The sequence below is a fragment of the Harpia harpyja genome, chromosome 7 (genome assembly GCF_026419915.1).
Source record: "Harpia harpyja isolate bHarHar1 chromosome 7, bHarHar1 primary haplotype, whole genome shotgun sequence".
NCBI lineage: Eukaryota > Metazoa > Chordata > Aves > Accipitriformes > Accipitridae > Harpia > Harpia harpyja.
The window spans coordinates 46,136,620-46,153,423 of NC_068946.1; the positions used below are offsets into that span (position 1 = coordinate 46,136,620).

The 16,804-nt window shown below is 46.4% G+C and overlaps 1 protein-coding gene across 9 annotated transcripts in view; it reads left to right on the top strand.

Annotated features, from left to right (window-relative positions):
• Window positions 1-16,804, top strand: part of KALRN (kalirin RhoGEF kinase) — a 534,490-nt gene that overhangs the window by 511,352 nt on the left and 6,334 nt on the right. For 7 of the 9 annotated variants that reach the window (XM_052792834.1, XM_052792839.1, XM_052792829.1 and 4 more), the window contains 8 exons: window positions 5,056-5,083; window positions 5,548-5,719; window positions 7,880-8,001; window positions 9,531-9,662; window positions 11,415-11,579; window positions 12,488-12,566; window positions 13,762-13,962; window positions 14,887-15,025. In XM_052792834.1, coding sequence (XP_052648794.1) covers window positions 5,056-5,083; window positions 5,548-5,719; window positions 7,880-8,001; window positions 9,531-9,662; window positions 11,415-11,579; window positions 12,488-12,566; window positions 13,762-13,962; window positions 14,887-15,025 — 1,038 coding nt within the window. Of the gene's footprint in view, window positions 1-5,055; window positions 5,084-5,547; window positions 5,720-7,879; window positions 8,002-9,530; window positions 9,663-11,414; window positions 11,580-12,487; window positions 12,567-13,761; window positions 13,963-14,886; window positions 15,026-16,804 lie in introns of those variants that run through there. The other 2 variants (XR_008236018.1, XM_052792836.1) reach the window with 2 other exon arrangements.

The window sequence follows — 16,804 nt, forward strand, 5'->3', positions numbered from 1 at the left end:
TGTCTGGGCTGGGCTCAAGTGTCCTCCAGGGAGATGGGTTAGGCATGGCGAGGACATCTCTGCAACGGAGAAGCAAACCCCGGCCAAGGCGAGAAGCCCTTGCAGACGGCCGAGCTGCACTTGCAGAGTATTTCAGGACCAGCCGTTGGCATTGCAAAATGGTTTCTCGCTCCCCCCAAGATACAGCATGTGTGCACAAATGCAAGATAAGCTCTTGCTAAGAATTAGGGTGGTTGGAGTCACTTTGCAAGTGGACTTTGCTGCTACTGCTGCAGATGCCTTTCTATCTTTAAAACATGAGTGTAACAAACCAGGAAAAAAGTGGGCCAGTACTGCATAATACCAAGTTGCTGGATGCAGCAGCTCTGCTGCTTTTCTAAAACCTGACTGTTACCCTAAGTTACGCTCAAGTCACTTAGATCCCTGCAGGTCCCCAAAGGCACGCCTCGTGCCTTTTTTGGTTTGAGCCCTGAAACAGCCCAGGCTGGAGGAGGGAGAAGCAAGATCTATTTCTGGCTTTTTTTATTGAATAACCCTGACCCATCCTCCCATTTCTTTATCTCACCCCCCCCCTCCAGCTCCCTGTCTTTGTCTGGTCAGCGTTAGACCCCACATCACTTGAGCAGAGGCTGTTTCATGGTCTGCCTTTGTCACCTTGTGTGGGGTTTCCATTTTCAGCCATCACTGTATGGGAAAACAGAAAAAGAAACTCTCCTGGCCGTGGAAGGAGCGTTACAAGTTTTCACCAACCCTGGACCGGGCTACAGGTATTTCATCCAATGGAAAAAATAAATCTATCTCATTTCAGCTAAATTTATGTTCCTAGAAAAAAGAGCCAGCTGTGTTTCTTACCTGAGGAGCGACTGCATTGCCAACTGAGTTTCATCCCTCAGGGTTTGTGTTTGCCTGGTGTGGATTGACACTGAAGATGGTGTGAGAAGTTTTTGCGTTGGGTAGTTCCATCCCCATGAGTTTGTTCGCTCACAGGCCAGACTGGCAGACGCAGTGGTGCAGGTGGTGTTTGCTGGGATTTCTTCAAGGAGCCCTTGTCAGCGTGAGACCCCAGGCTGCCTTCCCTCGCTCATGGCTGCCGTGGCCGGGGATGCTTGGCTGAGGGCTGCGCTGTGAGAGCCTCGCTCAAACGGCTACGGCCCGAGTGGGGTTTCAGGGCTGAGCCTTATGTTGCTTTTCAGAGAGAAGTAAAACTCCACAAAAGCCACATAACCAGCAGGGTTTTTTTCCACCCGGCAATCTCAAAGCAGTGCAGAGCGTTCCCTTGAGGGAATGATGTACAGAAACCAGGACTCCTGCATCACCCCCACAAACACCACTGCTGCCCTTTGGCTTGTGTGGGAGCTCCCTAGGGTGAGCAGGGGCTTTATAAAGGGCAAAAACATGCCGGAGAAGGTGGTCTTTCACCTCTTTTTCTCTGAGGGAGAAGTCCCTTGGATTTGGAGCCCACTGCATTGCCCATGCGAGCATCTCTGGCAGCATCATGTGCCGCGGGTGCAGGATGCTGGCCCCCGAGCCTCGGTGGCTGCAGGGGAGCTGCACCCCCATGCCCGTAATCCCCATTTCAGTGCACGCACCTCACCCGGCTCACCAGCAGCCCGCCCAGGCCCCTCGCTGGCAAGGATTTCTGCTCTTAAGAGCAACATGGCCTGGCTTTCATCTCTCTGTAAAAGCCCCAAGAAAGAGGAAGATAATTGGGAAGAGTTACTTGCATGGATTTTGACAGCTTTTCCAGCTTTTCTTGCACACACCGTCATTTTCAAGAGGCTCTGGAAGGTGCTTGGCAAGTCCGTCCATAAGGGAAACCAGCCACAGCACCGGCAGGAGGCTGTGCCGACAAGCGGTATGCGAGCTCCCGTCCTCCGAGGCGGCGGGGCCACGCTCTGGAGCCCTCCTCTCCACCCATGGGGATTAAAAATCTATTTGGCAAATGAAGAAATCATCTTCAAAGGTCTTGCACTTAATCTAGAAGGACTCTGTGGAGTCTGTTATCTCCTGCCATCCACCCATAGCCTTGAAACCCAGCCAGCCTGCAGAGAGAGGCAGCAAACCCCCGGGGCCTGGGAGCGGACCTGTGAGCCAGCAGAGCTGGCTTCTGGCCGCAGATCTGTCTGTGAACCTTTGCTTTCCTATTTCTGCCCTTCTCACCCTGTCATTTGACGCCCTCCAAAGTAGACCAAATCCCATTCCCTAATTAAGTGATGTGTTAAACCACTTTGTTAGCACTTAAATATTCTCGTGCAAACAGGATTTTATTTTTGTCTAAGCTTACAGCGGGAAAAAGCTGTGACATGGCTGTGGGGGTGTTGTTAGGTAACATTTTATTAATTAACAGATGAAGTTTTAGCAAAGGAAATGTAAATTTTACCCATAGACTCTTCCAATATTATCTAGGAGTGGTAATTTTCTTTCTGATATTCCCATGGTGAGGCAAGGGGAAAAAAAAACATCGGTAAGGCAATTATTATAAATGATTGTGCCTTGGAAGTCATTAGAAATGTAGCATTATTTATTTATAGATATATCAATTACAGTCATTATTGTAGCTGCATCTTCTAATGAATCCTTTAGAGTTATAAAATTAATATAAAGTGTTAGGAGCGTTTCTTTCTCCTGATCTCTAATCCTACAAGGATGGAAATCAGTGAATAATAAGGGAATTTAGTGCATGCTGCAGGGAAGGAAGGGGAGAGCTTTGGAGGATAGATGTGTATTCTAGTTAAGCCAAAAACTACAAAAATGAAGATGTATGTGCAAATGAGCTGATGCCTGGGGTTACTCAGCTGATAAGTAGATGGTCTCACTGAGTGAAAAGTGGTGAGCAATAGTTATCCACAGAACAGCTTTTTCTTCCTTTGCTGTGTTGTGTGAGTGATGCAACTTAATCGCTAAGATCCATTTCTCCTTTTCCACGTGCACAGGTGGGAGAGAAGGGGATCCACCGGGTCATATGTGGGTCCCAGACCCTGCGGAGCAGCAATCACTGCCTCTTAGCCCCTCACCCTCTCAGAGGCTCCTAGGGTGGCTGGCCGGAGGTCCACGTCCTGGTGTCGGTGCCCAGCTGCACCCTTCAGATGGGGCTTTGTGCTTCCCAAGCGAAACCAGGGCCAAGAGGTGCTGCCAGGAGGAGGAAGACCTGACACGGGACCCAAAGAGCCTGGCTGGCTCTCTCACCCGCTCAGGCTGCTGCCTGCCAAGCCTTGCTGTGCCGTCCCATTGCAGGGGTGGCACGCTCTCCTCTCCTGCACCCTCCTCACCGCAGAGGTGCCCCCAACATGGCTTTAAAAAATAAGAAGCCCTAATTATAGTCATAGCGCTCAGAGAGTCCTCTCCAGGGATGTAGGCAGAGGTTGGCTCCTTCCAGGATGCTGGGAATTAAACATTTGAAATCTCAGCGCTCTTGAGAGCATGTAAGAGTGCAAACCATCACACTTTTGCCCACCAGGTGCAGACCTTTAGCACTGTCTGACTACATGGTAGGGACTGAAACCTGCTTTGCCCACAGGCAGCAGCTCCTACTCGTTTCTCAAGTGCAGAGTGTAAAGCATTGGCATTGATCAGTTGCTTCAGCCAGTACTGTGAATGTTGTGTTCTCTGTAGATGTGTCCCGAAGGATCAAATTCTACCTATTGCTAGGACAAAGGATAGTCTCTGTCTCAGATGGTGAGGAATTTGTTGATGTAAGGTATGTTTCTATGGGGAAAAAATGAACCTTTGTGAGTGGCGAGTCCATGTTATGCCTGGTTCATTTGGGCTTTCTGGTGGTGATAGGGGAAAGCAGAACCTGAGGTCTCAGTGCTGGTACCAGAGGTTTGCCTGGGGCTATGAAGAAGGGCTATGAAACCAAAATGAACCTGAATATGCTCAAGTGCCTCCTTGAATGGCACCCTGAGCCATTCACCTTGGAAAACTACTTATAAAATCAAAATATAAATATACATCTTGAAGATGTATCTATGTTATTTTGAAGGGTTATTGCTTCCGCTTCATGGCCTCATTTCTGAGCCTCCGCAAAAAACTTCCATCAGCTTTGGCAGGCCATGAATTAGGCCACTGCTTCATTGGCATCTTCCAAAATAGCTCTGAAATAGATAGTAACAAAGATATTTAAGGCGAGATAAACCACACTGGTGTTTATGGTGCTTGATGTCAAATTATTAGTTTGAATTTGGATAACAAGGCCTTATGAGGTGATTAAAACAGTTAATGAGGCTAAAACCTCTATACTATTGTACACCACTATGTAGTTAGGATTGATGCTGCATGTAAGAACTTAGTGGCGTTGTCTTTGCTTTTCCCAACTTTGCTTCCAGGGTTACATGAGGTAATTGTCATATATTGGCCACAGAGATACAGTAGCTTTTCAAGTCTTTGCTAACTTGATCAATTAACTAGTTAGAAAAAATAACTCTCACTTATCCAAACCTAGTTTCAAGTTGAAAAGTTTCCAGCAGTCCAATGAAATGAGTGAAATTCTACTCATTGTGATAGGCCAAGAGTTGTTGCAGGACTGGTACTTGCCAGTAGACAAAAAAAAGACAGTATTTCTGTTTTAGTGCTTTACCTTTTTTTCCTGAAGCTGAGCAGAAGTTAAAAGACATCTCCCCAAAGCTGGTTAGTGGCCAGAGTGCTGGTGAGATGTCCCAGGTGCATGGTGACTGCAGGTGCTGTGTGACATGGGTCTGGAGCCAGGCACAGAGAGGCACAAACCACCTCCGAGAAGAAGAGTTAATGGCTTGAGCATTATCACCCAAGCAAAGAGAAAGCACATCCACCCTCCTCAGCCTTAGTGTTGTGCCTGTTACCTGTCATGCTTTATTGGAGTTCAAGAAACCGTAGCTTTCATTTACCTTCCCAGCTGTGCACGGGCTTGTTCTGTTATCACTAGAGTTTGCTGCGTGTGCTGGTTGTTACAGGTTGCTTATAGCCACTAGTCAGTGCTTCTGCGGTTCTGGTCAGGTTCACCATGGTACCTTGTGAAACCAGACATCTCTTTGTCACTGTCCAGAAAAATAAATGCTTTTATTTCTTTGTATTTTACAGATAATCAACCCCAATTTCATTCAAGAAGGTGAGTTAAGGACAGCTGTGCACTGACTGGCATGGAGGGGCAAGTCAGCAGCTGTGATTTACTCCAGTGCAACAGCATGCTCTGCACCCACCAGCATTTACAGCAAAGGCAGCTCTCCACTGCTCGATCCCCAGGGAAAGCAGTCTTCCTGCTGGCTGCTCGGCTCAGACAGCCTGGGGCCACAGGCAAGGCTGAAGCCCCCAAACCTGCCTTCACAAAGTCTCACCCTCCTGCCAGAGCACAGGGCTGGGGGTCGGACAGTCCCCACTACTTCCTTCCTTGAGCTGCCGACAGCTGGCTTTTACTGAAGGGGAAGTTCTGGTAACATAATCCCAGGACCCCCAGCTGTTTGGGACCCAGATCCCATAGTTGGTCCAGTAATGTATTCTTTAGACTCACATTGGGAACATCCTCACCTGCAGCTTAAAAGAAGGTGTCGTGTGTGTCCCCATGTTTTTTTCCAGTGGCTCCAGAGTTTCTTGTGCCATTAGTGGACATCACCTGCCTGCTCGGTGACACAGTGATGCTGCAGTGCAAAGTCTGTGGACGGCCCAAACCAACTATAACCTGGAAAGGACCGGATCAAAACATTCTTGACAATGACAACAGCACAGCCACTTACACGGTGTCATCTTGGTAAGGTCCTGCCTGTGGATCCCAACACAGCTGGTCATGATGGTCATGTTGCCCTCAAATATGGTACCAGCCAGGCTACAAGACTCATTAGAAATGCAGTTAATCAAGTCTGACATGGTGTATTGGCACATCGCTGCACCACACGTCAGCTAGAAAGGGTCAAACTTTGGGGTTCAAGTAGCTCTATCATTTCCCGAGCTGACATGGGGTATATCCACAAAGCATGTTGCTGGCAGACATGAGCTTGCTCCTATTGACCTCCTAAGCCAGGTGCAAGCCAGAAGCCAGAATGTTTCCAACATATTAGTTTGGCTAATATTGCCTCTGTGTTGCTGGGGCTTCTCTGCTTGAGTTTGATGCCGTGCTCGCTTTTGGCAGGAACAGGAGTTGAGCAGAGCAAGCCCTCACTGGCTTGCAATACGCATATCATTGGGCATTTTCTCATCTCATGGGCAGAGGTGGTAACTCCTGCAGTTTTTCTGAGCCTTTCCTCAGCTGTTCCTAAAAGAGTCTACATGTGCTCCTGGGAAGGTTGCATCTGGCTTTGCTTGGACAGAAAGATGCTTGTCATGTTGTTCCTGGCCTGGCTAGCGGGGAGGAAAACCATCTTTACAACAAGCACTGGGAAGATCCAAAAAGATATGTAGTTGAATTCAGGTCAGGTAACAGCGTGCTGCTGGATGCTCATCTGCAGCTTATATAAACGATTTAGGCCAAACTGCAGTGGAAATCTCTGGGAGGTGATCTTTCATGTTAACTTTTCAGCACTTCTGGCTCAGGCTGAGATGAATTCAGGGACTACAAAGTCACTGAAAGTGAAAAATGAACACTAAGAGAGAAGGGATTTTACATGTTCAATAAAAAAATTACATCTGATCAAGAGCTTCCTTCAGAGACCATTGGCTTGTGCGGCCGCCCTAGAGCACCCAAAATTGTCTTTTTAGCCATTACTCAGTAGATTGCTAGTGCCTTATCTTTGGGCTCTGGCTGGGGTTGGGATGGGGGGATATTTCCTTACAGGGTCCTGTTTTCCATCACAGTCTTCTGCCTGTGCATTGGCTCCCTGTGCACTATCGGCACTTGTATTGTCATGTCACTTGTATTTGTTTTTCAGTGAAGACACTGCCTGCCAAGAACAGGCCCAGCAGATCAGTGGCTGTCTTACAAATCTTGCTGGCATGAGTGTCTGGATTGTGGGGGAAGGGGATATTTATGTCCTGTTTCAAACCAGCATAGTCAGACCAGCAAAAGCCACAGCGTCCAGGCAGTTATACCGGCAACCATGTCCTTCTGCAGTTTCTGATAAATTATGCATTCAAGAACTAGTCTACTTTTGCCATCAAGGGAATTTATTGTTGGCTCTAAGCTGGGTCTCCAGTGCAGCTAAAGCAGTTACACAATCAAAATCCTTTAATTCAGGCCAACTCTCTTAAATTGCATATTGAAGACTGCAGTGTGCAAACCGAAGTGACTATGTACAGACCTGCTATAAATTCACTAGGCTCTGTCGAGCTGTTTATTTTCTCAGATTGGCCCAAAGATTGAGTGTCTCTCATGAACTGGGCACTGGTGTTCTTCATCCCTAGCTGTTGTGAGATGTCCAGCCTTCCAACCAGGGGCCTGGCAGCCACATTAGATCAACGGCACATGCTCCAGGGGTCTGAAGCTCCTCAGAAATATCAGGCACCCTGCACTGTGTGACCACCTTCTACATCTACGGGAAGCCCAATTTGTCTGGTGTGCATTGGACTTAACTGCAGAGGCAGCTCAGCATCTCACGAGATAGGAAAGATGTGCCTGGGGAAATCTTTCCAGATATATGGAGGCTAAGCATCCAGCTCTGGACAGGCACAGCAAATGTTCAGCTCCTGGACTTTGCTTGCTGCTCGAGTAATCCTTCCCCATCTCCTCCGAGGCCACAGCAGACAAGTAGATTTGCCTGGCAGGCAATCTGGACCATTCTGCTCGAAGGTTTCATTAACAGCGTAATCCTGCCATATGGAGGGGTTGTACTTGGGTACCGAATTGCTGGGAGGATGTTCCTTCAAATGAGTTAACAGTATTTGTGTGCATGTGTGTTTGTAATGAGGACAGGAGCTGGTATAAAAAGCATTAGCAAGTGAAGCAGCGCTTTGTAATTGGGGCTTCCTGCATCCACAGTGACTCCGGGGAGCTCACCTTGAAGATCTGCAACCTGATGCCTCAGGACAGTGGCATTTACACCTGTGTGGCAACCAATGAACACGGAACGGCATCAACCTCTGCAACCATCAAAGTTCAAGGTAGCGCATCTGACCTTAACACCCAGGATTTCTCCTGTATGGGGTCCCTTGGTGGGGGCTGGGAGCACACAGGAATAGCCAGTGCAAAGGCAGCCAGATGTGGAGCTGTGCCAGGTGAATCGAGACATCAAAATCATACAGCCGTTCCTCAGTCAAGACTCCCACTGATGGCTGAAGGCATCGCAGACTCTTTGCGCTTAGTTAAGTCTTCTGATCACAAGCATCACATCTGGGAAATGAAAAGGCATTGGCACTGGTTCAGCTCCTGTATTCTGCTCGCAGTGCTGCTTCCCAGGGGCTCAGTAAGGTCAGCTGGGGGAAGCTGAGCTCCCTCAGGCTACCGAGCCCCTGGGAGAATGATGTCCCGGCAGCCCGCAGGGAGCTCTGTGCTTTAGAGTATGCCTGGAGCAGGGGGACCTGGGATCCAGTGACACTGATTTTCAGCCTCCCCTTCTCTGTGGGGGACAGAGGAGGTGAGAGTAAGATTTGGCCTGGGCGAACTGTTCTGCAGGGATTCAACTTGGAGCCATGTCTCCAAGCCTGAATTTTCAGCACTGTAATTAGTGACCCATCTAATTTTCATGAATATGAAATGATGAGTTGATGCTCATGACCTTCAGCTCTGGGAAGGGATCTGTTAGCGTGAGAGATGAGAGGTGCCTGCTGCCTTGGCGGGGATAGCACAGAGACAAATGTCTAACTGGTGACTTACAGATGCAGGAGTGTCACAAGCATTTAGAAGTAGATTTGTTTGGTCTCACAAACTGCCCTAGAGATATAATTTCCCCAATTTATCCAAGCAAGTTAGTGGCTGCACTAACTACTCCTGTGCTGAAGGGAGCCCTGAGCAAAGCACAGAAGAATTACTGGTCATTTGTCAATCTGCTGCCAAACATACCAAGCACCATACACACAGAAGCACTCTGAATGCCTGCCTTGTATCGTTTTTGGACACTTCAATAGTAACTGCCTCCCTACCTCCAGAACCGCACGCACTGCTTGGTGAAGTCCATGGGAATATTTTTTTTTTCCTCAGTTCCATGGACTTTGCATCAGGTCTTGAGCTGGAGCAAAAATTAGCAGCAGAAGGTGGCAGGTAAAGAGGCTCTGCCTTTACAGCAGCTGAGCTCAGGCAGATCCTCTACACCCAAGGGGTGATTCTCCCGGCCAGTCTCACAGGGAGCTCGCTGGGGTGTCGCAGTCTAGTTGACCACCAGCTGTGAGCAAGAAGAAATTCCCCCTGTGCTGTAGTACTGTGAGACTATGTTGAGGCAGCGGGGCTTGCAAGCAGCACGGTTCTCTCCTAGCTGCTAGTATGGAAGTATCAAGCCCACGGTGGTAGGTGAACGGGACCATGACATTGCCTTTCCTGTGGTTGTGCTGGTAACCCAGCGTAGCTAGAGTGCTCCCTCTGCAAGGCACAGCTGCCCTGTAGTGACCTGATGTACCTGATACACCTGATCTTCAGGATAAAGCACTAGTGCTTGTTGATGTGGTGCTGGACTTGGTGCTTGTTTTCTCTTCCCAAGGTGTCCCAGCTGCCCCAAATCGCCCCATTGCTCAGGAGAGAAGCTGCACCTCTGTGATACTACGCTGGCTACCCCCATCCAGTACAGGCAATTGCACCATTTCAGGCTACACTGTGGAGTACAGAGAAGAAGGTAAGTGGTTTGAGCTGTGCTCACTGGCTGGGAGAATGAGAACAAAGTAAGTCTCCTTTATGGTACAACACGTCCCAAAAGCATCCTTGCCACCACTGGGGTGCCACTAGCTGTTGCTCACAGATCCCAAAGTCTAAGGCCAAAAGAAGCCCTTCTATCATCCAGTCCAACTTCTCATATATTACAGACCTTTCTGTTTCCTCCAGTCACTTATGGCAAGTAAAGTGTGCTAAGCTAAAACATATCCATCACTAAGGCATCCTTTCATCATTTGCATTCTACCACCATGGTATCCATCCTTTCTGGTGGATGTTTCCTGGGAATGCAAAAACAAAGCAGCCTCGTTATTTTTTTGATCTGGATAGAGTTGCAGATCACTGCATACTTTTCAAGCTCAGCTCTGAAATCCATTTGTTCTTAAATCCAACCATCCTTTTCCCCTGAAGAATTAAACAGATATTAAATGCACTGTTTTCCCAATATGCACAGGCATGTGCTCTTGAAAAGGGCATTTGAAATGATTCGGATCTCTTTTTGCATTCTTCCTGCAAAGGTGCGAGGGTCCCTGGGCAGTAAACCTTGCCTTAGGTATGTGGCCTCTGTTTTTTCCCCTTCATCCTTCAAAAAATCCTACCTCATGTTAGCAAATGTGCAAACTTAATCACTCCATCATACTAATACCTTCTCTTAGCAAATACTCTGCCTCGACCCTCACTGTGCCATCAGTGTGACTGGCATTTTGTGAAAGAATAAAAGCTCTTCTATTAACAACAGCCACCAAAACAAACATCAAAAAAGCAGCAGTGTTTTCAGTTTTCAGTATTCCTCCCACTCCAAAGAAATCACTGACTCTTCCCTGTAAAACCAACCTTGACCTTGTGAGACCTGACAATCAGAATTTGCCCACAACACACACAAAATGTATGGGTCATGGTAAATAATGTAAAGGTAAAAAGCCCTGAACTTACTAAAATAAGATAAAATTTTGTATATTTTTGAAAGAAATCATAGGCTGTGACAGGGCTCAGTGTCCCAGGGGTCCTTTTCTGTTCTGTGACCCTGTGCAGATGAATAGAGTATTGCTGCTTCGGATGCCACAGGTTAGGCAGTGATTGGGTTTGTTTCTGTTAGGAGCAGAAACACATGACAGAGTCACACATTTCTTTGCTGCAATCCTGCTCATCTGCAAAAAGCCCATACTAAGCTTCAGAAAGCTGGTTCTCCTCCTGCAGCTCCACATCTTCTGAAAAAGACTTCATCTACAAAAGCGCTTGGATTGCACCGATGCCCTGTCTCAGCTTCATCTGGGACTCCCTTGTCCATATTTTTTTTTTGCAGTATTTCTGCTAACATTTCTCTCATAGCAGAGCTGTCATCAAATCAGCCTTCCGTTCCTGTCTTATCACGCTGCCCTGAGACATTGCTTGTAGCACACAGCCACAGCTAGACTGCTGGAGAGATCAACTTGTCCCTGGGCTGTGTTTCTTCTGTTGCAGTCGGTCAAATGAGGGGCATTTCCTTCTTCCCTCGTTTAGCCAGACCGGAAGGTGGCTGCAACACAAAATAGCTTCCTGTGGTCTGGTTATGGTTTAACAGAAATACATTGGTCTGCCATAACGTTGCCTTTTAAAAACCCTGTGGATTTTAACCTCCCAGGGTACTGCATGAGTTGGGCAGAGAAAACCTCTGCTCTAAGTTCACATATTGAGACTGATTCCTTCAGCTCTCCTTCTCTCCCTCTGTAAAATGCAGGCTCGCAGGTCTGGCAGCAGTCGGTAGCCTCAACTTTGGACACATACCTCGTCATTGAGGACCTGGCCCCAGGCTGCCAGTATCAGTTTCGAGTGAGCGCCAGCAATCCCTGGGGGATCAGCTTGCCCAGTGACCCATCTGAATTTGTGAGGCTCCCAGAGTACGGTGAGTGGGCATGGCGAGGAGGGACTGATGCACACAAGTGTCCACCTGTGCGGTCTGTATGGTGTGCTTTGATGGGCCCTGATAAAAACATTGATCCCGGACCTGGTAGGAATACAAGAAATAGCCTGGGAGGTGCTCAGAGCCAGCTCCTGCCACTAGAAAGGCTTTTCATGTCTGCTCCTCCAGCAGGGCTCACAGCCTCCCTCTGTCACAGAAGCTATTGCAGTTTCCTAGCAGCTCCCTGCTTTCTATCCCAAGACTATTTCATGTCTTTATCTCTGGGCAACAGGCTCCCTGTCCTGGTTGGTGTCCCCCCTGCCTTTCCAGCAATGCTGGCAGCACAAGGGACTTCTGCTGGGCAGCCCAGCTGGGGTCTGCAAGTCAGCTTGCAAAACATACCCCGCCAAGCAATGCAGCCAGCATAGGAAGGCTGCGATGGAGGCGAGCCCCCAGCGCATGGTGCTGCAGGAACTTGGGGTACAGCCCACTCACAACGGTGCTGTGAGCAGACCCCACATTTCCCCATGCTTTAGCAAATCCAGTGCATAACTAGGTCTGTGACTGGCTTGGATAGCCTGTGCTGGGTGAAACGAGAGCTCACACAGCATAGCTCTACCTCTCAGTTGCACACAGACATGCCCTTAGACTGTCTGTGTGGCCCTTTTCAGCCCAAAATTGCAAGGACAGTTTTGAATCCACCTTATCCGTACCTTCCTCTGGGGAGTTCTGGCTTTTAGTGGTCCAACACATTGAAGCTGTGCCTGAGCAGTATGAAACTGGACTCCTAGTGGTAATGTTCGCTGTTTTAAGTAATGTATTCTCACATAATTTTAAAATATACCATTTATAGTCCACAGGAAGCTGTCGTTAATTTTATGCTTTCTTGAATGTGCTTTGTTCTCCCAAAGACTCTGCTGCTGATGGTGCCACTATTTCGTGGAAGGAAAACTTTGACCTCGCTTATGCAGAGCTGCATGAGATTGGGAGGTAATGTTAAGCCTGCTTATCACTGCAATAAAATACCAAAACAATGGCTTGAAGCTTTTTCCTTGGTGGAAAGTTTAAGTTGCTTTTTGTAGCTAGCTTGAAAATTGCTGCTCCTTTCAAAGAGCATTGCACATTAACTACTGATTAAAATACAGACTGGTTAAAATACTAAGTTTTGTTTTTCAAGATCGGTTGTGATTTGAGGATTGTAACTTGGCAAACTGGTGAACAATTAGGCAGCCAAATCTCTGACAGCCACTGGTAGCTCTCGCTGGTATCTCCTCTGATTTGGTCATCTCTGATTTGATGTGAGCTTTTGAAGTCATGACAATTTGCTGGTTCTGGATAAGCTTAACCTCAAAGGCTGAGTTTGCTGAAGCACTTAAGCATGTGACTGACTTAAATCACATGCCGAAGCACTTTGCTGATTGGGGCAGTCAGTTGAACAGGAGCCTAAACAGGAGCTGCATACCTTGTCAGCCCTAGGTGCTCTCTGTGCAGACAACAGATAAGGGGCATGCAAACAATTCAGGTTAATGCAGTTAGTTCTTCAGCTCAGAGATCAGAGGTAGTTCTGGGGCTGAAGAGACAGGAGTATCTGGTTCTGTGGAAAGAAGAGTGATGTATTAATAAGAGGCCAAGTTCAGCACACGGTTTCACTGAGTAGTTTTACTTGCAGGAGTGGTACTAGGCACTAGTCTGTATGAGTTTCGTAATGCTTTCCTGCCAGCTTTTTTCTTAATTTCTTACGGTGTGCCTGAAACAGTGAGACAAAATGATAGGTTAGTGATTATTTAACAAGGCTTTTCTTTTAGTTGTCTGAGAAAGTTAGGGCTCTTTATTAAAACAACTGGAGAAGGGAGACACACAGCTAAAAAGAGACAGAACCTGTAAAAGTGGCACCAAATTGAACCCAGGGGAGATTGTTAGAGGACATCAGTATGGCTGCACAAAGCAAAGTGACACCGTTTGCTCTCAGTGTTTGCTAATCCCCAAAGAATCTCTACACCCAGGGTAAGAGATGGAGGCTCTTTTTTGGAAAAGGTTATGAAAAACCTGTTAAATCTGATTCCTTGTGAAATATTAATGTGCTGAAACAAACAACACTTTGAAAATCAGTCTGTTATTGCACTGAAAACTAGGCATGATTTATTCATGAGGCCCCTTCATTATTCTATTGTTTTTTTTATTTCAGGGGTCGATTCTCCATAGTAAAAAAATGCGTTCACAAAGCCACCCGGAAAGACGTTGCTGTAAAATTCATTAGTAAAAAAATGAAAAAGAAAGAGCAGGCAGCACACGAAGCAGCTTTGTTACAGCACTTACAGCATCCTCAGTACATCACTATCCATGATACCTACGAGTCTCCTACTTCTTACATCTTAGTTTTGGAACTGTAAGTACATGGAGCTTGAATTCAAGTGTCTGGGTAGGAATCAGAGCCCTATTAAAGCCAAGGATAAAATTCACCCTGACTTCAGCAGGGCAAAGATTTTGTCACCTGTTTTTTATTGATTGTGATGTCAGATGAAATAACCATTTTCTGCAGAGCTTCCACTGCCTTTTCTTTACAGTAAATAAGATTCAGAGGGACAAATAAAACTGCTTTCTACTCTGGTGAAGCTTGGGTAATTGTATCAGCAGTTAGTTTGTCCCACTGAATAGCATCAGATTTATTTGGGCAGTTTTGTCCACTTTTTATATTTGAGAAAATGTGTTTCAGCTAAATTGAAGCCTACATTGTTCTAATACTTCTTGGTGGAAAGAGCTGTGTAGCAGCTATGCTTGCCCCTATAAGGAGATGTAGCAACCAGAATCCAAAATGCTTCTTTGTTACACTATATCCAACAAAGTATATTTGGGCTATTTGCTTGTTTATTTATACACATAAATAAAACTAGGTGGAAAACTTTTATTGGGTTAGTTTTCCCACAGAACATATTACCAGCTGAAAATGTCAGTGATTTTTTTTCTGCATTATGCAACCAGCTCTATAAATAAATAGATGAATCCAAATAATTAAGAGGATCTGTTTTCAAAGGAATTGCCCCATCTATTGAATCCACCTTAAGCAAATGAGTTTACTTTGAGACTGTTGCTAACTTTTTCAAGGACCAGAGATAACAACTGAGGATTAATCATTCTACTGCCTTCATGGCCTGCAGTATCTTGAGATATCATTAAATACTCATCAGATCTTGCATTTTAGTTTCCTCCATTTTTAGGTCACGAAATTTCCATTGCAATTTTGTTGTCAAATATTAACTGTTCCTAGATATACCATGTGATCTTTCATGTGCAGGGTTTGATTTGTTTGTAGGATGGATGATGGTCGTCTCTTAGATTATCTAATGAACCATGATGAACTTATGGAGGAAAAAGTCGCTTTCTATATAAGAGACACAATGGAAGCCTTGCAGTACCTTCACAATTGCAGAGTGGCTCACTTAGACATAAAGGTAGGAAGAAAAGAGAATGATGCTATATTATTCAGTGCCCTGGTACAGAGAGCTCCCAGCTGCACAGACAGGGAGGAGGTGCAGTCTGTACCCCAAAGAGGTGATCACGGAATGGACAAGCACTATCTTTCAGACCTATTGACCAGAGAAAGGACTTCCTGACCTGCAGTTCAAGGTCTTTTTCTTCCTTCAGAGAAGAGATGCGCCTATTTCCTTGATTCACTGGTTTGTTCTCAAGGGCTTTCTGCATTTAATGAAGGAGAAGGAGGATGTCTGAGACAAGAGTGAGATGTCACTAGCACCTGACTGAAGGGGAATTATAAGATAAATCCACGGGGTATGCTTTGGGCTCACACCTGTACCAACTCAGCTACCAAGCCTCCTGAGCAGAGCTGGCTTGTGCCCAGGCAGCTCAGGGCAGGCCAGAAGGAACGGATGTCTCTCTCACATCCGCGGAGAGCCCGAAACAAGGGGAGGGGAGGGTGCAGGGGAGCAGGAGGTGGGGAGGGCTGGCAGGGGCAAAGGAAAGCAGCATGCTGCATTGTGCTGCAGAGCCTGCGAGGGGAACTGGGTGGGAAATACACCCGGGGAGAGGTTCAGAGGAAGAACGAGCTGCATTGCAGAGAAATTCAGGCGTTCTCTAATGTCACGCTCAGTTAGATTAGCAGAGCTCGTACCTCCTTTTGTTAGTGCAGATGGCAGGAGGCACTGTACTGTCCTGGATTCGGCATTGTACTGCTGTCCTCACCAACATCCTAGTTGTCTTGGATGACAGAGAATTAGCGATTGAAGTTATGATCAAGTATTTTGAGTTTTGTGATCTGCAACATTGATTATGGTTGCCAGTGATATCAGATAATCTATGATATTTTTTTAGACTTAAATGCCAATTAAAAATGGAGAATGAGAGATGAATTTAACTTTCTTGTATAGTGGACAATGCAGCTCCAAGGAGGTCTCTTCTCAATTCTCCAACCCCCAGGCATGTCAGATGAAGTGATGCTTTCATTCTTCTGCTGCCTACTACCACTACAACAAAAAAAAAGATTCCTTTTGTACAATACCTTATGTAAGCATTAGTCCCAAAAGGCTAAATCATCCTGGTTTCTTTCAGTAAGATAGTTTGTATTTTCTGCTGTATTTATACGACCTGTCAAAAAGTAGGTGTCACTTGGAGGTAAGAAACTGCACTGAATTCTCTATTCGATCATAACATACTTCCCAGAAACAAGGTGGGAAGCCAATTTTCTGTGACCTATTTACAGTTCTCCTGAATGAGGGATGCTAAATAAAGTACTTTCTGTTGCTAAGTGGGAAGCAGCACATGCATTGGTAGTGACAGCAGGCCTAGCCACGGACTGTCTTGTCCCATGATCCTGCTCATGAACGTGTTGATTTTGTCGATGCAGACTGCACAAGAGAAGAGCGGAGAGGTTTGAACAGCACTGTAGTGAACTTTGCTTTATATATATAGCCATGAGGCAGCAGTAAAATATGCATGAGGATGAGAGGCTATAGGACAGAAAAGTGAGTCTAGAGAGGGTGCAGGTAGTAAATTCAGAAATCATCTCAGAGCCAACAAAGGAAGCAAAATCCATGTTAAGTCCCCAGAGCGGAGTGTGTAGGCAACGCTCAGCATCTTCAACTGAGAGAAAGAGAGATCTTAAATACTGAAAGAGTTGGTAAAACAGAGGGAAAAACAACTGGGATGAAATATAGCTGCACTCTGGCTTGGAAGGCATGACTGTGTGCTGGTGTTTATAAAGGAACGCTGGCAGC